The sequence below is a fragment of the Heloderma suspectum genome, chromosome 5, assembly GCF_057233095.1.
Source record: "Heloderma suspectum isolate Gila_16-S chromosome 5, 16-S_ref, whole genome shotgun sequence".
NCBI classification, from domain to species: domain Eukaryota; kingdom Metazoa; phylum Chordata; class Lepidosauria; order Squamata; family Helodermatidae; genus Heloderma; species Heloderma suspectum.
The window spans coordinates 140,886,548-140,909,254 of NC_139462.1; the positions used below are offsets into that span (position 1 = coordinate 140,886,548).

A 22,707-nucleotide genomic window follows, 5' to 3' on the forward strand; every position below is an offset into this window, starting at 1 on the left:
ATTCTGTCGTTTTTGAGATTGTACCCCAGTACTGCTTTTCCCACCCTTTTGTTGACTATGAGTGCTACTCCATTTCTTCTAAGGGATTCTTGCCCACAGTAGTAGATATGATGGTCACCTGAATTAAATTCGCCCATGCTTGTCCATTTTAGTTCGCTGATTCCCAAGATGTCGATGTTCAATCTTGCCATCTCATGTTTGACCACCTCCAGCTTACCTTGATTCACTGATCTTATATTCCAGGTTCCTAAACAATATTGTTCTTTACAGCATCAGGCTTTCTTTTCACCACCAGACACATCCACAGCGGAGTGTCCTTTCGGCTTTGGTCCAGCCACTTCACTCTTTCTGGTGCTACTTGGAAATTCCCTCTGCTCTTCCCCAGTAGTATATTGGACACCTTCTGACCTGAGGGTCTCATCATCCGTCGTCATATCTTTTAGCCTTGTGATATGTTCCATGGGGCTTTCTTGGCAAGAATACTGGAGTGGGTTGCCATTTCCTTCTCCAGTGGACCACATTTTGTCAGAACTCTCCACCATGATCTGTCCGTCTTGGGTGGCCCTGCACAGCATAGCTTATGGCTTCACTGAGTTACCCAAGCCCCTTCGCCACAACAAGGCAGTGATCCATGAGGGGGCCTGGATTGGGTAGTTCCTCCCTTAGTCCTTCTCCGTCAGGAGATCCTTTTAAGGGTGTGCATGCGTGTGTGTGGAGAGAGAGACTGACTAGATCAGCTTTCTCCAACTTGGTGCCTTCCAGATGTCTTGGGACTACAGCTCCCAGCATTCCTGACTATTGGCCATGCTGGCTGGGGGGTTGCTGGGAGTTATGCCCTCCTGATGTGTTGGACTACAAGGCTGTGGAAGGCAGTGCTAGAACAAATAAAGCTTCCGGCTGGACTTTCCACACCATTGTTTGGTCTCTCCAGGGCCAAAGTGGCAGCTATTCATAGAAATGACAAATGCAAGATTTTAATGTAGATGTGATTGGGCACTAATGTGCCCCCACCAGCAAGAGGTAGTAGCAAAATCAACAATTCGTGCACTAACACCGGTCTTACTTTATTAGAAATACATGTTTTAAAAAAAAACATTTAAAAGTACAATACACCTTGTTGTAGATCAGTGGAGCATGAGGTTCTGCATGCTATTGTCAAGGTGGTTTACAATTAGAAAATAACAATGTAACAGTTCACAAGAGTTATAAGTAGTGCTAACAACAATCACAGATTTTTTAAAAAAATACATGAAATGTTAAAGCCTGGGGAAATTTCTTAAAAAGCATTTGCCTGGCACCTAAAAAAAATCTTGGGTCTCCCTGGGAGAGAATTCCACAAGTGGACGCCACAACCGAAAAAGTCCTCTCCCCCATTGACACCCGTATTGTTTCAGATGGGAGAAACACTCAACAGAGGAGCTCTGAGAAAGATTTTACTAACTATATAGTTCTTTAAAGGTATGCGCCAGTACTTTGAATTGTGTTCAGAAACTGACTAGAAAGCAGTGAAGCTCTTTGCACTGGCAAGTTCAAGTCCAAAGGTCCTGTTCCATTTAGTAGCCTAGCAGCTGTGTTTTGAACTACCTGCTGTTTCCAAGCAGTCCCTAAAGGCAGCTCTACAAATAACACATTGCAATAATATAACCTGGAGGTTAACAGAGCTTGGATAACTATAGCCAGGCTCTATCCAGGATGGGTTGCAGGCCTTAGTCGGCAAAAGGCACTCCATGCCCACAAAGGCCATTTGGGCTTCTAGCAATAGACCTGGATCAATGAGCACCACCACCTATAAACCTACTTCAGCAGGAGTGCAGTCCCACCTAGAATAGGTTCAACACCACTTTCTTGGATCAATGAGCAACCCACCAACAGTACCTCCATCTTATCAAAGCTAAGCTCAGTTTGTTGGTCCTTCTTGACCACATCATTGCCTCCAGGCAACAATTCAGCTCTTCCACCATCTTACCTGAATTCAGTTTTAAGGGAATTGAGTGTCATCCATATATTGATGACACCAAACTCCAGATTGACCTTTGCTGCAAGCCAATGCGTGTTTTGTATAGGTGATTTCAGTGTGGAAATCCACATGAACCTCATCCCCATCTCTAACGTGCAGTACTAAAAGCAGGTGACATTTCAGAGCTGTTGTAAACAACACACACAACTAGCACTATGGGGATGATGGGCTGTACTGGCATTGGCATGGCTGTTTTTTAAATGTTGAAAAGCATTAAAAAGACCAAAATATTTCCCTCAAGCAATAACACCCAACTCCCATTTTCAAACTGTTAACCTTTTGTTTCTGGGTGGCCACACTGCTGCTCAATCTCAGCTACTTTTAGGGCTATCTTCCCCATATGAATTGTACAGCGTTCTGCTGACTAGGCAAAAAGCCTTGGCTTTTACCTGCTAGTGTGATGTCACGTGTCCCTATATAACATTGCAAAAGTATCCCTCTCATCTCAATGTGTGTGTCTTTTTCCCCATGTCAGTCCACTTACCTCTATCCAGCAGTCTGCCATTAAAATATACATCTTACATAATCCAACCCACATGATGCCCCTCTTTTCTTCTGCAAACATCTTGTCCCTACTTTTAAAACCTTCCATTGCATTACACTGCCTTCCCTCTTTTAGCTCTCATATCCTTAAATATTCCTATCTAGGATCTCTGGTCCTCCAACTTTACCACCGTCAGCCATCTGAAAGTCTCAAGCTCTTTTGCTGCTTGCTACAACCAAAGCACCTTACATCATGCCACCTCTGTCTTCCTTCCAATGCTTCCCCCAATCCCATTTTTCTTATGAAGCCCTTGCTTAACTCTCCTGTCTTTACCCCTAAGGGCAGTTTTATAGCAAATCTGGTGAAGTCTATATGTTTTGGACTTTAACTCCCATCAGCTCCAGCCAGCATGGTCAGTCATTAGGAAAGCTGGGAATTATAGTCTGAAACATCTAGAAGGCACCAGGCTGGGGAAGGCTGATGATGTTAGTTATATAACTAACATCTCAACACCACCACATTTGCTAGCATTCTGCTTGGGTGTGATTTCTTTGCCCAGGTGGCTCCTTTCTGGTCCCTCCTACCTTGAGAACTCCAGCAGCTGTCAGAGGCCCCTGAAGCATGACCTGAATGCTTGTACTGCTGATACTGCCTGAGACACACGTTTCAGACATTATGGAACTGGCCTGTTCTCTCTGTGTGCAAATCTAATTTCTTTTTATTGTCTTCCCTTCCCCCTGCTTCCTTTCTCATTTCCCCCCTTGGAATTGCTGCTCCCTTCATCTACATAGCAGTAACAGTTACATTTCTTGAGGTGCTTCCAGACAGGGCTTTTACTGGCAATTGCCCTGCCTCACAGAATTTTATAAGGGACCCAGACATCATTGTTTTCCATGTGTAATCTTCCCATGTTTTCCCCACAGCATCTTCCATTGTTTTCTTCGTACCACAAAATTCCATTAATGAGGAAAAGTCTGAATAGCTGCACAATGCCTTTTAATTGATAACACTAGGAGCTGTCCATCGTCAAGCATCCTTGGTCCCTCAAGCTACTTGCCCACACTGAAACATAATACACATTGCCCTACTATACCTTACTGTAACTAAGACAAATTACAAGTATGAAGTAATCACATAGTCTTCCCCTACATACCCATGCTGCTATTTCCCGTTACTGTAATAATACTGTGACAGTTTCCTGAAGGGAGTGGGAGCTTTGAACAGTCTGCACTCCAACACCCAATACCAGTGTAACTATTTATTTAGTTAGTTAGTTAGTAATCCTTTCTGCACATTTTCTTCAAATCCAGTGAAAGTCAATTGAATGAAGAACAAACCCAAATCAGTGATGTACCTCAAAAAAATTGTTTTTCATTTGTTCACCCCAAAAGTCAATTCATCCTTTTTACATTTTCTAAAACATATGCAATTATGCATCACAGTACACAATCTTCAAGATAAATAATTGTGAGAAAAGTCTATTGCTGATAGTGAAAGATGCCAGTTCAAAGCACTCTGGCCATCAGAACACTGCATATTCTTCAAGTGACTGGCTATCTCTACACAATGTTGCAATTGCTAAGATGAGACAGAAAAAATAAAAGAAACCCAGCAAGAAACCCTAATGTGTTCTCCAATTGCATGGCCAAATTCGAATACAAATGTTCTGAAAGTATTACTACCACACCAAAAATGATACATATTTAAAACTATTACTTAAGAAGCTTTGGTACAGTTAGTGTTGGAAATGTAATTTCTTTAAAAATTGGCACATAGTTTGGATTTGGCTGGCTTGGACCTTTGTCCAAAGTTTCAATGATGGTCTGCTTCATCTCTCTACTAGCATCTCCTCTCATTGTCAACAAAGCTGCAACATGATCATCCCTGCCAATCAAAGAAGCACAGCATTAGTACAAAACCTGTTCATGGAAAAAGCAACTGGCAACAGAGTTAAAAGATCAGCTGCACCCCTCTAAACACTTCGTCCACACCCACAAGCTGTATTAACTAAAACTGATCCCACAAATTTTATTTATTTATTTATTTATTTATTGCATTTATACCCCGCCTTTCTCCCTCTTGCAAGGAACTCAAGGCGGCTTACATTATCCTCCTCCTCACCATTGTATCCTCACAACAACAACCCTGTGAGGTAGGTTGGGCTGAGAGTCTGTGACTGGCCCAAAGTCACCCAGTAAGCTTCCATGGCCAAGTGGGGACTAGAACCCGGATCTCCGGGCTCCCAGTCCGTCACTCTCACCACTACACTACACTGGCTCCAGACAAAACCAGACTATATGGTGCTCTGGACACATCCACTGGAACTGTATCAATGATGACATCCAAATTCAGATTGGATATGAGTGATTTTATCCTCAAGTACCTTGCAAACTTGTTACAACAGTCCTCCACCAGGTCCCCACCTAGGTCTGATTTCAACAATCTATTCACCACCTGGAGCAGCTCTGCTGGATGGCTACTCGCAGATTAAATGGAGACAGACGTATGACCACTTTGCCACCACCACTGCCACAAAGTAGGCAAAACAATATTCTTGCACTTGTGGTTAGTCATATTCACGATGAGATTTGTGCCATCTGTGTTCTAGTAGACATACTGCCTGTTTCATAGCCCGTAGGTCCCCAGTAAATCAGGGAGTTAGTTTGGCTTGACTGTGCCAGAGAGGATGCTTGGGAACAATCATATTGATAGCCCATTCCATCACACCATACTGTATTGAGATGAGAGCCTCAAAAGGAGCACCAGCCATGTTACCCAGAAACTCCCTAAGGACATTCAGGAATTCCTCAGCTTCCGTAAGTCTCAAAGAACAGACCATCTTAATGGGCCCACCACCCCTGTGGAGGGTAATGGCCATAGTCGACCTCAATTTCATCAGGAAATGGTCTGACCATGACAACGGGGTCACAGAACCACCCCCACCCCAATTCCATACCTCTATTCTTGCCTCATTTGAAAACACCTGGTTGGTGGCATACCCTGCCAAATGCATTGGGCTAATAACATACTGAGATAAACCCATGGTTGCCACAGCAACCATGAAGTCCCAAGCTGCATCCCATAAGGTCTCTCCAATGTAAAAGTTGAGATAACCCCAAGATGACTGTCCTGCGTTTTCCAGCATCACTTCAGAAACCACCACAGCCAGTTCAGGCAGGGATACTGCTGGGCAAGTTGGGTGGTTGGTTGATACACCAGCAGAATGCCTAATCTGTCTCTCTTTGGCCCAACACTATGTACAAATGATCACACCCAGTGAGTAGATTGGTCTCCTGGTGAGAGAGATGAATGCCTTATAAATGACAGCAGCCTTCCCCACCAACTGTCCAACACTGTATACCTAGGTGGACATATCCACTCCTGCAACTTGTCCACCCAAGTTTTGGGCGCACGCGCGCGCGCGCACACACACACACACACACACACACACACAGCCTGTCCATCTAAAACCAAATAAAGGATGAGAGCTGTCTTATTATGGCCCAAGCTGGCCTTTACACAAGCTAGAGCAAGTTAGCAGGCTGAGTTAACAGTAGGTGGGTTTTGCTTCATGCTTAGGAAGCAACTGCCATATTTATACTTGGAAAGTAATTTTAAGTCAGTGGTGTGCAATATTTTACACAAACTATTTTTTCAATCATGTCAGCACAAAGCCCCTTGTTTGCTACTACTTTCTGCTTGTAACACATAATTCTAGATAAGTTTAACTTTGTCAGAAGATAATGGAGTGTAGAAGTGGATTTGTATGTGTGGGAATTTCCTTATGCCAGAAGTTTAATTAGATGTTCTTCAGAGTTTTCAGTGTTCTTAAAAATAAAACATTTTGCTCAAAGTACAAGAAAGAGAGAAAAGTCTCATATGATTGATTATCATAATTAAACTTCTCATTCCAGTATTGAACAAACAACACCCAGTGCTCCCAAAAGTTGCCTAACTGGTGTCCTTCAATTTTATCATGCCAGAGTTGCGAGTGGAAGGAATGCTTGATCCCTCCTGCACTTTCTGATTCTCCCCTACAAAGACCCCTTAAGCCAGTTCCCCCACCCCAGGCAGATTTACTTACGGTTTTTGTGCCTAGCTGGGAGGTGCAAACTAAATGGCAAGGAGGTATATTTACAGGGGCAAGTCAGTAAGCAGAGGAAGGATTACGCATTGCCCTCCTGCACTTCAAGGTAACTTAGTCTACAAATCTCTTCCCGATATTAGGTGTCCAGAGCCTGCATTTCCTTCATAACCAAGTAATGCTGTCCCAAGGCACCTCATTTGGGCACACCCTAATCCAGTGTACAGTACTGCTGTTTAATAAGGCTATATTTACTTGCTATTACATGACAGCATCCAGGTAATTGCATATACCCCAACGGATTTGGATAATGGGGGACTCTACTGTATGTGTTCAGACATTGGCTTTGATTCTATATCTATTGCATGTAAGAGCTTAATCATGGGAGAAAAGGCCTGACATAAAATTACATGTCAAAGTTTATGAAGACCTCTCAGGATCTTGAAGGAAAATATTGTTAGAAATTTTTAACCCTGGAAACGAAAAATATTACCTGATATCTGGGTGTTTGCTAACTAAAGTTGAGACTTCTAGATAAAGCAGTGAAGGATCTGTCAACTTGAATACTTCTGCAATGGCTTCAATGACATCACAAAGTCCTTCTGTGTCCTCCCCAGATCCCTATTAATTGATCATAATAGATATTAAGTATCATCCTTTTCAGAGTTATGTTTAATATGTTAGTAATAGCATGAGAACAAACTGGCAAAACACACATCACATTCTGGTTTGACTGTTTTGAAATGTAGGCTGCAATCCACACCAGGTTATACCTGCTTAAGCCTCTTGATTTCAGTGAATATAAGTATGCTTAATTCTGTGCTGGACTGTGGCTATAAGATTTATTCAGCTTATCAACACTTTTATCAAGACCACACTGAAATTCCTTCAGCAATCCTACACACACACACACACACACACACACACTTACTTACTGCATGACTTATGAGTGGAATTCAGTTAAATCCTTCCTTTGACGGAACTGTTTCCTTCAGTGGAACCAGGAAGGAGCAAACCCCCCTTCCCCTGGAGCCCTTTGTGCACCCTTAAAATCTGCTTTAGAGAGTTGGGGGACCCTTCAGGGCAGTTTCTGGGGTGGCGCAGGGGGCTGTCGAGGGGAAGAAGGGAGAACAAATTCTCATTGTGCTGTTGGATTTTGCCCAATATATTTTACCTATAACACAATATTATTTCTCACAAAATAGTATGTTTATATTAGACAGCCTATCATATGCTAGTATTGTATCTTCATCAACTTTAATTATGAAGTTTGACTTTGGTTTGACCCCTCCCCTTTTTAAAGAATGCCGATTGGTTTACCTACTAATGACTGACAACTGCATATAGCTTTCCATTTAAGTTGCCTCTGAATTTCTTGGATTCATACTAAGAGATATTGTTGAGTTAGGGATAGGAGACTATGGGCTGGATCCAGAATCTGCATTCCATGAGAGGAAGAGACCTTCCTGAGAGGAAGTACTCTGCTCACATAAGGTCCCTCCACTCGATTCTTGGGGATCTCTCTCTCTCTCTCTCTCTCTCTCACACACACACACACACACACACACACACCACCTCAGCCCATTCAGAAGGGTCTCCTGACTTTCTGTGTAGCTTTTTCAGGGGCCTGGAGGGGCTGTCATGGGAAGGAGGGAGCAGACAAGTCCACTTCCACCAGCACAATTGATCCAGTGTAAATCTCAATCAACCCCTACACCTGAAGTTTTCAGACACACATTTTTAAGATGAGATATATGGATTATTACACTAAAGGAACATGTTCTGGAGGTCCACTGTCTTATGCAGGTCATGGGCAAGTTGCCATTCCCCAGATGTATGAGAGCTTAATCTATACATTATATATCAACGCTGTGGATTCTCCTGTAACTAAAGATTTGTACAGAAACAAATTATTGGATCACCTTTCCATAGAGGAGGGAATATTGAATATACACAGAGAATATAATGTTTGGGGTTTTACCAATGACATAATATAATTTTGCCCTTTGGAAATCTAACAACTACAATCAACTGTATGTGAATGATCCTGAGTTTTCAAGAACAGATAAACAGCTACAGAAAACTGATTTACTTAATATTGACTGGCTACACCAGCCAAAATGCATATAAATCACTGTGTCATCATACTATAAAAAGGCGATATATTGCAATTGCAGGAACACTATGATGGTGCTATAGAGGGAGATCTTAGGATGCCATTTATTATTACTTGTACAATTTCCTCTTTTGACATCCATTTTTCTTGTACTTACAGCAGTCAGTTTCTTAAACAGAAATCTGAACTGTTCGGCTTCTCTGTTCATTCTGTCAGCACCTTCTCTCCTTTCTTCTGCGTTCTTGAAAGTAATGCGCTTTAACATAATAGACTTGATATACTCCACAACAACTCTACGGTGGCATTCAATAGTCATTTTCTGAAAAATATACAATTGGCAACCAGTACATTTACAGATGATATTTGCTTCTATTACTTCTAATAGGCTAAAATTACTTTTTTAAAAGTCTAGACTACACTCATTGGGGTAGAAAAAGGAACACTGAATTAGTGACACACATTAGAGGATGAGTTTGCAGACAGCTGTTACTCAGATGGGCCCCAAATTCTATAGCAGGTATATTGATGGGCCTACTATTTCCAGATGAGAGCCATGTAGTCTATTAACAGGAAGCAACCACCTGTCTTTGCTCTGGACTGGTCCTTAGGGTGTGCCAGCACTAGATGCACTTCCTCTGATATGCCCTGAAAACAGTTGGCATATTCCACACCTCATCCTGGTATCGTTTTTCAAATTTTAAACATGGAGAGTGGGGTTGACAGTAAAAGGTGCTGTAATAAAGTTCTTCAGCAGCAGGTCACTCTGAGCAAACCATGAAAGGAAAAGGCATGGGTGAAGTCATATGGGCTTTTTTTGCATGGCATGTCTTTGGCTTCATCACAACACCATGTAGCAAATGAGATTTGGCTATGTGTGAAGCCAAATTGGTGTGATGGTAATGCTTTCTAATTTTTGTGAACCGCCCAGAGAGCTTCAGCTATTGGGTGGTATAGAAATGAAATAAATACATACATACATAAATTCTCTTCTCGCTCTGATTTGGCTTCATCATGACGCCATGTAGCCAGTGAGATTTGGCTATGTGGTGACGTCTGAAGCCAAATTGGAATACTGGTAATGCTTCCTCCCCTCACTTTGATTTGGCTTCCTGATGACAACATGTAGCCAATGAGTTATGGCTGCATGGTGATGCACAAAGCTCAAATGGAGTGAGGGCAATGCTTTCTGTCTCTAGCAGCTGCAGGGAATGCAACTTCCATTTCTAGTAAGTGGGATGAATACTTGCAGCCACCCCACACCCCCATCAACAAAAAGGGGAACCCCCACCAGGACCATGAAACAGGGTGATGAAAATGGGGGAGGAGCATTTTAGACTCAGCCCTAGTTATAAATCAATTTCAGTGAAAAATGTATGCATGCGGTGTGGAAAAAAGGTATAGGTACTTGATGAACATCACATTTAACTAAGCATAAGATAACCAAAGAGAATTGATATACCTCAGAGGGGGAAAAATTTACTCATGGCCCCAGGTTATGAACCAGGCCTCCTGAAAGGGTGTATGTGCTCTGAGGGAAGACCCATGTCTAATGGTTTAAAGGGGTACTGAACCTCAGGCCCCAATCCAGCCCATCAAGATTACCTAGATGGCCCCACCCCCTTTCCCCAACTGCTAATTGTTTGGTGGTTTCAGTTTGTATAGGAAAATGTTCCAAAAAGTTCTGATGTCCTAGAGAGATCTACCTGGGCCTGTAATACTTGATGGAATGCCTCTCCAGACCTGAACATACCCAGACACTACGATCAACATCTGAGGCCTTCCTCCGAGTTCCACCTTCAAGGGAGGCTTGGAAGGTGGCAACAAGGGAGAGGGCCTTCTAAGTGGTGGCCCCCCTGATCGCTGTCATCTTTTCAGCACCAAGTAAAGACTGCCCCCTACTCCTAGGCATTTAATGGCAAATGATGGGGCAGCTATGTCTGCTGTTCTGAACAGGTCTATTAAGGAAAATATTGTTTACTTAAATGGTTTTTAACAGTTTATATTTTAATTTTTGTGTGTTAAAACATTTTTAGACTGTTTTTACCATGTTGTATTTTTTGTAATGCTGGTACATTTTCATGAATTGTTGTAAACTGCCCAGAGATCTTCAGCTATGGGGCGGTATAGAAATAAACAAATAAATAAAATATCTTGGAAAAAGGAAAATGGGGAATTATAACAACCTTCACCAATATGTAAGAAACAGTCTACCAGAAGCTCATACAACAGTCATGACTTACGACTTCTAGACAGAGGCTGTAGACTTTTGCTCTGCACATGCAGCCAATTTGCAGAACAATCAATCAATCAATCAATCAATCAAGGAAGCCTTTGTGATAAACCCCCATATTCACTCAATTATGCCCCTTAGAGCATCTGGTAAGTTAAGCACTGTGCCAGGAAAACTAAATTTCACCTTTTTTTCCTCCAACAAACATCGGCACATTAAGCTATTTTTATAATAGTCTACCTCCTTCGAATTAGCTGACTGTTTTGATATGCAAGTTTAGGGTCATAAAGAAGGTGGGTTCAGCCACTAAGCAATTTTTTTATTTGCTGGCTAGACCACTGACATCAGAAACTCAGGGTATCACACTTTTGGACAACGCAACAGTCAGTCTCTACTAAGAGACCAACTTTTAGTGAACTCAGATTCCCATAGAAGTGAGAGTTTGCTCTCCTCCATCTTAACATCTAATCAAGAGGCCAAAAATGCTCTCTTCCACTCAGACCACACTCTCTGCAAGAACTCTGCATATGCTCTGAAACCCAAGGCTCTACTCAAGTAGATAACATGTAACTAGCTCCATTAGATTGAATCTACCAATTATTATTTGGAATTCTATGTGAGAGAGATTGTTGCCTTCCCTTGTTCTTTCCGGTTTTTCCCCTTTTCTGAAATAAATTTCTGTTCCTATCTGGATATTTGGCTGTGTTGTTTTATAGGTAATCCTTCACTAAAACCTTCCCCACCTGCAAGACTGCAGAACTACCTCTTGTGTTCTTAGGATTTTCACAAGGTTTTTTTGTGAAGTTCTGTGTTTTTTGAGCTTTGGCCAAGTAAATCCAAAGCTCTTTTCTGTTGCCTTTTTCCTAGAACTGGGCTGAAGAGAGGGTACTTGGCAGAAGGGCTTAGAACTCTCCAAGCAACTGGGCAGAATAGGGTGTGTCAGGAAGTTCTACCTGAAGGTGGCAGTCTATGATAATTCTTTTTTGGGGAACCCCTTATAAACAAGGGATCCACCATCCTCCCTCCCAGATCTGTCTCCAATTAACTATAATTAGCTATTTCATATGAGCTGGGTAACTATAGCACTCACTATACCCCCTTTTACTTTACTTAAGAACTCCCTCCTCTAGATAGTCTAATGTCCCCAGCTATATATGGACTATCTACCTGGCATAAATAGTATTTAAAATATTTTAAAACCCCTGAGCAGGGATTCCCAGAATCAGCCCCAAAGTGAAAATCCTTCCAATAAGCCTACACCACTTGCATCCTCAGTCACTCACTTCTGAGGTTCCCATTTTGTCTGAACAAGCAAACTATGACTGCAATATTAAACCAACTTCAAACCATGGTCAATCTTGGCTTGTTCTGGAGTTAGTAACCATAGCATCCTGGTACAGATGGAACTAGAAACTACAGTTTGATTGCTTGTGCCATAAAAGGATTGAAGGGGCTGTGTGCATTAGAAAAAAGGTTTGTTCTTATTATGCTGAAATATGATTGTCTGAAACAAACTGGTATATTGCTATCACTTTGCGACAGTTCCACATGAAGAAAAATCCAACAATGATCTATTATGCTAATTTTAAGGGGAAATCCATCCAATGTTCATAGTTACGGGAGTACAAACTGAAAGTATTGGCTCCTTCTGCAAGTGCGACTTGTACAAGCAGCACTCACTGAAGATAAAGGAAATGTATCTGACAAGCTTACTGTCATCTGAATTTTTATTTATTTATTTATTGCATTTATATCCCGCCTTTTTTCCTCTCGCAAGGAACCCAAGGCGGCTTACATTATCCTCCTCCTCTCCATTTCATCCTTACAACAACAACCCTGTGAGGTGGGTTGGGCTGAGAGTGTGTGACTGGCCCAAAGTCACCCAGTGAGCTTCCATGGCCGAGTGGGGACTAGAACCCGGATCTCCCAGCTCGTAGTCCAACACTCTTGCCACTACACCACACTGGCTCTAGATCACTAGATCACAGGAATTTATCTTGAAGTTTCCTGGCAGAATGCTAATTTACAGCGAATGAGCTTTACATAGATGTAAGATCATGTTATTAATACTTCTACTGAATTCAAAGTCAATGCAATAATAAAATGCTCAGGAGTTGTAAAGCAGCTTGTCAACTCCATTAGACTACACTATTTCTACAGAAAGTAGAGGAAGGAACTAGAGGATCGGCTATCCTTGACTTGATCCTAACCAACAGAGATGACTTAGTGGATAAAGTAGCAGTTACAGGAACTCTGGGGGAAAGCGACCATGTTGTACTTGAGTTCTTGGTTGTAAGGGAAGCAAAAGCCGAGTGTAGTCAAACGTGTACCCTGGATTTTAGGAAAGCTGATTTTCATAAACTCAGAACAATGATCAGTAAGGTCCCATGGCAAGCGATGCTAGCGAGAAAAGGAGTCCAAGATGGGTGGGAGCTTTTAAAAAAGGAAATTCTCAAGGCACAATCACAAGCAATTCCAACAAGAAGAAAAGGTGGAAGACAACAGAAGAAGCCAATGTGGCTTCACAAAAAGCTTAGGGATGACCTGAAAACAAAAAAGGACACATATAGGAAGTGGAAAGAAGGCCAAGTAACAAAGGAAGAGTACAGGCAGATAGCACAGAATTGCAGGGATGGCGTCAGGAAGGCTAAAGCTGAGAATGAGCTGAGGTTAGCAAGGGATGTTAAAAACAACAAAAAGGCTTTCTTCAGCTACGTGCATAGTAAAAGGCAGAGGAAAGAAATGGTGGTTCAGCTATTAAATAAGGATGGCAAAACGATAACAGATGACAAAGAAAAGGCAGAGGTGCTCAATTCCTACTTTGGCTCAGGCTTCTCCCAAAAGAGGGTCTATGACCCCCCTGGCAAAGGCGAAGTACAGGCTGAAGGGGCAGGATTGCAGCTTGAGATCGACAGGCATATGGTCAAGGAACACCTAATTACTTTGAATGAGTTCAAATCTCCAGGGCCAGATGAACTGCATCCTAGAGTCATAAAGGAACTGGCAGAAGAACTCTCAGAACCGCTGTCTATTCTCTTTGAGAAATCATGGAGGACAGGGGAAGTGCCAGATGACTGGAGGAGGGCTAACGTTGTCCCTATCTTCAAAAAGGGTAAAAAGGAGGAACCTGGGAACTACAGACCAGTCAGTCTGACATCAATCCCTGGGAAAATTCTGGAGCAGATCATAAAGCAATCCATCTGGAAGCACCTTGACAACAATGCCGTGATTACTCGAAGCCAACATGGATTTGTCAAAAACAAGTCCTGCCAGACAAATCTGATCTCATTTTTTGATCAAGTAACCTCCCTTGTAGACCGTGGGAATGCTGTAGACATCATATACCTCGACTTCAGCAAAGCTTTCAACAAAGTGCCCCATGATATCCTGATGAGCAAACTAGCTCAAAGTGGGCTAGATGAAACAACGATCCGGTGGATCCACAGTTGGCTACAGAATCGGACTCAAAGAGTGCTTATCAATGGGACCTTCTCAAACTGGGGAGAGGTAACGAGTGGGGTACCGCAGGGCTCGGTCCTGGGCCCAGTGCTCTTCAACATTTTTATTAATGACTTGGAGGAGGAGGTGCAGGGAATGCTGATCAAATTTGCAGATGACACAAAATTGGGAGGGATAGCTAATACCTTGGAAGACAGAAATAAAATTCAAAGTGATCTGGATAGACTGGAGCGCTGGGCAGAACACAACAGAATGACATTTAATAGGGACAAATGCCAAGTTCTGCACCTAGGAAAAAGAAACCAAATGCACAGTTACAAGATGGGGGATACGTGGCTCAACCACACTACAAGCGAGAAGGATCTTGGAATTGTTGTCGATCACAAGCTGAATATGAGCCAACAATGTGATGTGGCTGCAAAATGGCAAATGCTATTTTGGGCTGCATTCATAGAAGCATCGCTTCCAAATCCCGGGAAGTACTAGTTCCCCTCTACTCAGCACTGGTTAGGCCTTATCTGGAGTACTGTGTCCAGTTCTGGGCACCACACTTTAAGAAGGATGCAGACAAACTGGAGAGGGTTCAGAGGAGGGCAACAAAGATGATCAGGGGACTGGAAACAAAGCCCTATGAAGAGAGACTGAAAGAACTGGGCACGTTTAGCCTTGAGAAGAGAAGACTGAGGGGAGATATGATAGCACTCTTCAAGTACTTGAAAGGTTGTCACAGAGAAGAAGGCCAGGATCTCTTCTTGATCATCCCAGAGTGCAGGACACGGAATAATGGGCTCAAGTTACAGGAAGCCAGATTCCGGCTGAACATCAGGAAAAACTTCCTGACTGTAAGAGCAATACGACAATGGAACCGATTACCTGGGGAGGTGGTGGGCTCTCCCACACTGGAGGCCTTCAAGACGAGGCTGGACAGCCATTTGTCAAGGATGCTCTGACTTGGATTCCTGCATTGAGCAGGGGGTTGGACTCGATGGCCTTGTAGGCCCCTCCCAACCCTACTATTCTATGATTCTATGATTTAAGCATTCTAAATTAGACTTTGCAAATACCTTCTTATAGGGCGTCTTTATTCTTGCAAAATCATTGAAATAATCCTCTACAGTTACACAGATTGTATCCACAGCATTGGATCCTGCCAGCCATTTTCTTGTCATCAGCTCGCTAAGATGTGGCTAAGAGAGAGAGAGAGAGAGAGCACATGCACACATAGGGAATATTGGTTAAAATCATTTTTAACAATATCTTTCAACTTCATGCCCATAAATGTACATCCCAGAGCTGTAAATGCATCACCATAATTACTTTAGAAAACTGGAATGTGTTCAAGTCTTTCATATTAAACAGCTATTGTCTTCAAATCTTGGAACTAAATGAGACACCAAGCCAAAATTGTGGGAGGACGAACAGTGCAAATGTTTAGGGCTAATGTGGACAATTGTTTAATTTTTAGTAGTATTTAAGAAAAATAACTTGTACTGAAATAAACCTTTCATTCTCAAGCCATGAGTGAGTACCATAAATTCCTCTGATTTTGTTATTGGCTCAATGGGTTCAAAACATAGCTGGTGTTCTTCTGTATGCATGTATTGGGCCCACTGGGATAAAGAAGGGGTTTTCCTCTTTTTCTTTCTTGGAAGCATCAAAGGTTGCCCCAACTTGAAGCTGGGTATTGGGAGTGTGGACTTGCACCTCCCATTAAACCCCTCGCACACTTGCAAAATCTTTTGGAAGATTTTAAAGTGGAATTTGCTCATACTCAAGGGTTGACCAATTGCCATATCTGAGTTCCAGATAGAATGTCAAGATCCAGGTCAATTTTAGCTGGTGTCCCTAGGACTTGCTTTAGACCTCAGGAACCATTTCCTCTGTAGGCATCTGCAAAGTCCTTGGTCTCTGCTTGTAGAATGCTGTTGTCTGGTCTGGGTGATCTGTAGGGCATTCGATGAACCAGATATTTGGAGCTTCTAGCCATGATTTTGTGCCCTACTAGGATCTTTAATATTGATCATAACATTTCCTCTAGAAACTGATTTTAGAAGCATTGTTTTACTTTGACAATTCAAGATGTTGAAATATTATATCATCTATCACAGTGCTCAAACTATGTACCATTTAAATATTTATAGGTGGAATAAAGTGATATGATTGATGCCTAACAATGAGAAAGGGCAAATATTCTTAATTGTTTTTATAATTAATTACTTTATTCTGAAGAACTCATCATGCATCTGAGAAAGCTGGCTGTCACTTACAACAGCTCACACTACAGTCAGCCAGTTGACCTCCAGGATGGCTCAGCACTTTTGACCTGATCCAACTCTAGTCATCCTTCTGTCTGTTGCATCCCTACACAGGGATGCACATTACAATCTGCATCAGATACATCCAAGATCAGTGGTGACTGGATGAACACTGGCTGCACATCTGAATTACCTATACATATGGATCTCATATCAGGGCATTTGTGTCTATTTGCCACTACAGACACAGATTCTCTTTCACATATTTTTAAGGGGGTTTTGAAGGAAAGAAAATTTAACCTCTAAATCCATGAAGACTTCATCTAGCAGGCTTGAGCATCCTTCCTTGGCAACATCATCTAGAACTGCATCGATGCATGCATGACTGGTTGTCATGAACTCTTCCATCACAGGAGTCGAGTATTTCTTTTTCAAACTGACAATCGATTCCCTTTGACAAGCAAGACAAGATCCTTCAGCATCCCAATAGGTGTGCATGAGGGCCAGTTCAAATTATAATGTAATGTCATGAGAGGTTAGCCTCCACTGAGGGGAATATGCCACCCACATAATAAAGATTTGGTAACTTATGTGCTCCTCAAGAACCAAGTCGACATTACCATTTGAGATACGCTGTTCAAATCAGCCCTAAGCGTGCAATGTTTGTGGGCCAGTGCCTCATATAAGATAAAGGTGTTTCTAGATGGAGGGCTCCTCCATCTAGAAACCAATCAAAAGGCATTGTGTAGCTTTCCATCGTTCCCTCCTAAAAGGATTTTTATTTGTTTTTATGTTTTTGTGGAAAGAAAAGAGACTGAAGTTGTGGGAAAAAACACAGGAGGTTTACAAATGGAAAACTGTCCCCACCCTCTGAAATGGACTGCCCTCACCCTCTGTAAAATTCCATTAATGAGGCAGGATGATTGCATGATAAAAGACTTGTCTCCAAGCACCTTAAGTATGTGCTTTAGAAGATGCTCCAGAAAACTCTGCAAGCTGTTGAGTTCTGTAGCAGAAGTTCAGAGGTTCCTCAGCAGGTAAATTGATGTGGAAAGGGGTTGATGAACATAGAACGTTTTAAAATAATTGTCTCAGATAAACTTTGTATTTTGGGTCTTCAATAACTGGTACTAGAATGTTCATGTTTTCCCCTACCATACCTTTTTCCTGCCTTTTGAAAAGCATGTATAGATTGTGAGCCTGTGAGGAGAGACTATCTTTCAATCTCTGCAAAAGACTTAGAAAAATTTAGGTACTTTGTGAGTGATATATTTATCATCATCATCACCATCTGCACTGAAAAAAAATTCTCTAGGGCGTATTGTGCCATTAAATTGATGGTCTGAGTTTGCAGTATATTAGATTGAGAAGGACTCAGCTGCTTGACAGTCTGTCGCTTCTCCACCTCTTCTTAAAGTTACAGCTGCAAAACCTGACCTGTACACCTCAGTTACGCTAGAAGCCCTTAACTGATGATTGCAAAACTTAGAAAACAAGTGTTCCTGCCTGCATAGTCTATCTTTTCATCTGCATAGTCCTGCATAGTGTGTGATAAGATCTAGGAGCTGGCTTTTATATACACATTAAATTACATTTAGAGTGAAGACAAATGTAATATAAAAGAAGTCACCGGGGGTTCTTCACACATGGTGTGAGCCCAGCTTCCTCCCAGCTTTGCAGTTTGTGACAGATGTGCATTCCAGCAAACAAAATCCTGGCACAGGCATCAGTCATGCTCCTGCCCCATGCTTCAGGGAAGCATTTTAGTTTTCCCCTTTTTAGTTTTGAAAGTTCAAAATTTAAGTTTATGCATTTATACATTCATCTTTCACTCTATTGAAAAAAATTCAATACTACACTGCCCAATAGCTAAAGCTGTCTGGTAGGTTTACAAAATCAGAACCACAGAAATACAATACTATCATAGCAGTATGTTTGTATACAGCCTTAGTATGCATTATAATCAGATACTAAATATGGATTATTCATTTTAAAAAACTCAGTTTGAAAAACTTACTTAAATGTCTGGCAATTGTTGATGATGGCAACCATGTACTGAACATAGCATGGATGAAACTGACGGTTTCTTAGGTGCTCCTCTTTATATAAATGTGCTTCCTCTTTGTACCTTTATAAAGGGGGTGGAGAAAAACTCAATAGAAAGAAATACAAACTATTTAGGAAGTAAGCATTCAGGTCCCTGGTGGCCTGCAGAAGCAATGAGAAAGTCTTGCCTCCTCTCCATTAGAATCCATCACTATATAACACAAGTGGAGACAGGCTCAAGTTCTGAAAAACTCCAGAGGAAAATGTTCCAGAGATATAGCGCAATCAAAAAAGATAGCTCAGTATGTGCAGTTCATTAGTTAAAAAGTTATAAAGAAAACGAGCCGGCGGCCTATTCGGAGGTTTCAGCCACACATCATGGTGGAGCTGGCACACACCAAGGCTACTATGTTATCAGTAAACGTGTTACTGTAGAATAACCCATAGCAACTTATTAATAGGGGTCCTATTGAGGGGCTGGAGGGCCAGATTCAATCATGCTTCTAGCAGACTGGTGCTACAGGGGAAGTAGGACAGCTTGTGCCATCTCTGCTCATAGACATTCCTCAGGTGAGCAATGTGCACAAAAGGCTCTTTAAACCACCCCCACAAATACCATCAGAAGCTCTTTGAACTCTCTCCATATGCATTTCAGTAGCTGAAGCCAAGATATAGACAAATGGGAGAAAACAGCTCTGATGTATAAGGGAGGAACTCTGCTAAAATGTATATTTATAATGGGAAGTGGATGGTGAAAGAGACCTTTACTTGCATCTTATAGAGTGTGAGGTACATAAGAAGAGGAGAATTCTAACACAACTTCTAGTTCTGTTCACACTGGAGAGCACAATGGTATACATTCCTTTGACTATGTCTCACACTCAAGGGAGAGAACAGCTGAGGTGAACAACAGCAGACAGGGATTCCTAACAGATTGGCAATGTATCTGGGAAGAAAACATTCCTCCAAAGTAACAGAGAAGCAGCAAGTGAAGGCTAACATTTAATTTTACCTGCTAAGGAATGAACTCATTTGTTGAAGGCACAGATGTAGTACGTTTATTTTCAAATCTTCACTTATCTGAGTAGCCACTTGAAGATTCTGTTCAAACATCTAAAAGCAGAAACCAATTAGCTAATATTGTAGCTATAGCAGCCAGGTATTAATCATACTTCTAACAGAATGTTTCTAGGGCATGTAGGAGAGATTGTAACATGACTCTGCTCAGATAACTCCTTAGGTGAACAAGGTATTTTGCCCAAACTATCCACAGGACCTTCATCCACTTCTTCTGCCCATCAAACTTATGGAGAATATTGCTGATGTCACATAAAGACATCAGCATGGCTGTACACATTTGTATTTATGTTCGAAACAATTGATCAGTGCCATCAGAGCAGAACCGAAACCAAGTGCGATACCACCAATTGGTGTGCTGGGAGGAGATCAGGAATGAAGAGCCAAAGGACAGGATTTGGGAAAATTTCAGCAGTGTAGACTTATGCATGTTTATTCAGAAGTGTTCAATGGAACTTATCAGAGGGTAAGTGTGCATGAGACTGCAGCCTAAGCGACCAATAATTTAAAAAGAGAACCAATCCAATCCACAAAAATAAACAAAAGAAAATTATATATCCACCAACTATTTAATTCATTTCTATTTTTTTTAAGTTTCTCCCTTCCAATCAGTTTACTAAAATCAACTGTTATACCTGGAATACAATAGCAGGGAGCGTGGTTTGATAGTATCCATCTTGATCTGCTTCTGGCTCATTTTCTTTTAACCAGTCTTTTTTATCTGTCTCCAATGCTTTTCGTAGCCAGCCAACGATGTTAGACTATAGAAAAATGAAGTTAACAATTCAGGAAAAGATGAACAACATGGTCTAGATACTGAATTAAAAGGAAAGGACCACTATTTTCACCAACTCTCATGGTGCATGTTGCAATCTTCCAATCCATATTAGCCTTTCTTCACCATTTTTGGATCGGAATTAATCTGCTATTGGGGTCCAACAGAGCCCTTTAAAGTCATAGCTAGAAATAAATATTATGATTGATTTTAAGGATTCCAGTTTAACAGAAAAATAGATGTTATTGATATCACATTTGAAAAACCTGGTCTAACACAAAAAGTATTGGGGTACTTTGGGCCCCACAGTATTAACAGAACAGAAAGTAAAACAGAAATTTAAAATGCCTAAGGTGAAATCCTGGGCTCATAGGGTTGGATCCAAACTTAATCATGCTTAGAGTCGACCCACTGAAATCAATGAGACAAGATAGTCATGACTAACTGAAATCTTAATGTTTTCAATGGATCTCCTCTAGGTATGGCTAAATCTGGATCCAATCTATAGTAAGTAACAGAATGGTCTCAATATATCTCAATAGCCAACTAGTCTTTTTTCCCAAAGGAATATAACAAATAAGAAATCAGTGTTTCACGTTTGCATGATGAGAGTGTTAAGTTATGTGTCAAGATAAAGCCAACTTGGACCAAAATTAACCCAATGAACCCCTGTAGCCCTTTGTAGTTTTTGTACATACAGGGATGTACAGGATTTGGGGGTTCATTTAAAAAAAAGAAAAAAAATGACTCCGCTGCTCTTGAAGTGGTATGACCTCAACCCCCCCTGGAATTTATGATACATGCAAAAAAAATGCAAAGGTTTCCCTACCCTATTGTGTGAAGTTGCTGAGGATAAAATGGACTCCAGTTATCAGAGTAATTTGGTAGTTTCACTTTCCAGTTCATTTCAGTAAGGAGTATATTGGACCCCTGATAGTTAAGGGGTGTGTGTGTGTGTGTGTGTGTGTTAATGAAAGTGGGGAGAAATGAAACATCATAGGGTAACAGACCATAATTATTCAGAAGAACACGGAATATGAAGCAGTCCAGATTTGTTTTAAAAGTTTTACAAATATTTCAAGTAGCTACTGGGGTCCATAGCAACCCAATTAGCATAAGAGGTTAAAAAGGGTTACAGTGGCATGCTAAATTGTTTACCAAGGGCACACATTGCAATTTAAACAACCCATTACCAATATGTGAGGTAAAATCCGGGCTGAGAAAAGGGGGATAAGTAATACTAATCAGCATTTAATCCATGTTTAAAGGAGCAAGCAAAATTATTTTTACTTACTGTAAGAGTTGCCATGTATGTGCTCAGAAGCTCATTCACCACTTCTTTAGAAAGTAGAGGATCCAATGAATTCACATCCACCTCTGGTGCAAGTTCTGGATTTCCCATCAACTCCACGCTGAATTGAAGAAAGAATAGATCATGGCAAGTGAAGGAAAATACAGATTACAACATTGTGTCTGGAAGAAATTATGGCCTGGATGTTCTTTCTTTTGTAGCCCCAAAGAACGTAATGCAAGGACCAGGCCCATAGCGAGATACTTTGGAATGGTCAAATACAAATTACCTAAATACACATAATCTAATAAAGTTATTTAATACAATAAAAGTTAAAATTTAATAATATCAAAGTACCAAGCAGCCAAGTGACTAGCAGTCACCCTGGTACCTTTTCACTTAATGGCCAGAACACTGTAAGACAGAAACAGGCTTCCTTTGTACTGTGCAAGTGGATATAATACTTTCTGTGTAGTTTTCATTACTTCTCTGTAAATAAAAATGCTAGACAGTTGATCGGGGATTTTTTTTACAAAATGCAAGTTGAACATTCACAAAAGGGGCATGGAATATCCCAGACTGGGGCAGGCTCATACAGACTCTCATTGGCTACAGCCCAACAAATGGAGTTGGCAGTCCTAATGCCTGTATAGTAATTGTGGAGAACATGTTCAATATGGAGGATTGCATTAGAAATACCTCTCCAAGATGTGGACTACAACTAATTTGCACAGTTAGATGTATGCTATTAACACAAAATGCATAATTTTCATAAACAAATCAGATGTCAAAGTGCAGTTGGTTGACAAGGCACTTATTCTACTATGTTCTTCTCCAGAAAACATAACTATAAATTTAAATCATGTTCATCCG

At 41.3% G+C, this 22,707-nt stretch overlaps 1 protein-coding gene across 3 annotated transcripts in view; it reads right to left on the minus strand.

The window, feature by feature from the left end:
• Positions 1–1,048: 1,048 nt before the first annotated feature.
• Positions 1,049–22,707, minus strand: part of EXOC3 (exocyst complex component 3) — a 30,451-nt gene continuing 8,792 nt past the window's right edge. For all 3 annotated transcript variants that reach the window (XM_084857656.1, XM_084857657.1, XM_084857658.1), the window contains exons 5-13: positions 21,838–21,955; positions 20,404–20,529; positions 19,704–19,804; positions 18,663–18,773; positions 16,946–17,096; positions 15,455–15,577; positions 8,859–9,020; positions 7,079–7,206; positions 1,049–4,385 (exon numbers count right to left, since the gene is read on the minus strand). In XM_084857656.1, the coding sequence (XP_084713782.1) occupies positions 4,214–4,385; positions 7,079–7,206; positions 8,859–9,020; positions 15,455–15,577; positions 16,946–17,096; positions 18,663–18,773; positions 19,704–19,804; positions 20,404–20,529; positions 21,838–21,955 (1,192 nt within the window). In that variant the 3' untranslated portion in view covers positions 1,049–4,213. The remainder of the gene's footprint in view (positions 4,386–7,078; positions 7,207–8,858; positions 9,021–15,454; positions 15,578–16,945; positions 17,097–18,662; positions 18,774–19,703; positions 19,805–20,403; positions 20,530–21,837; positions 21,956–22,707) is intronic.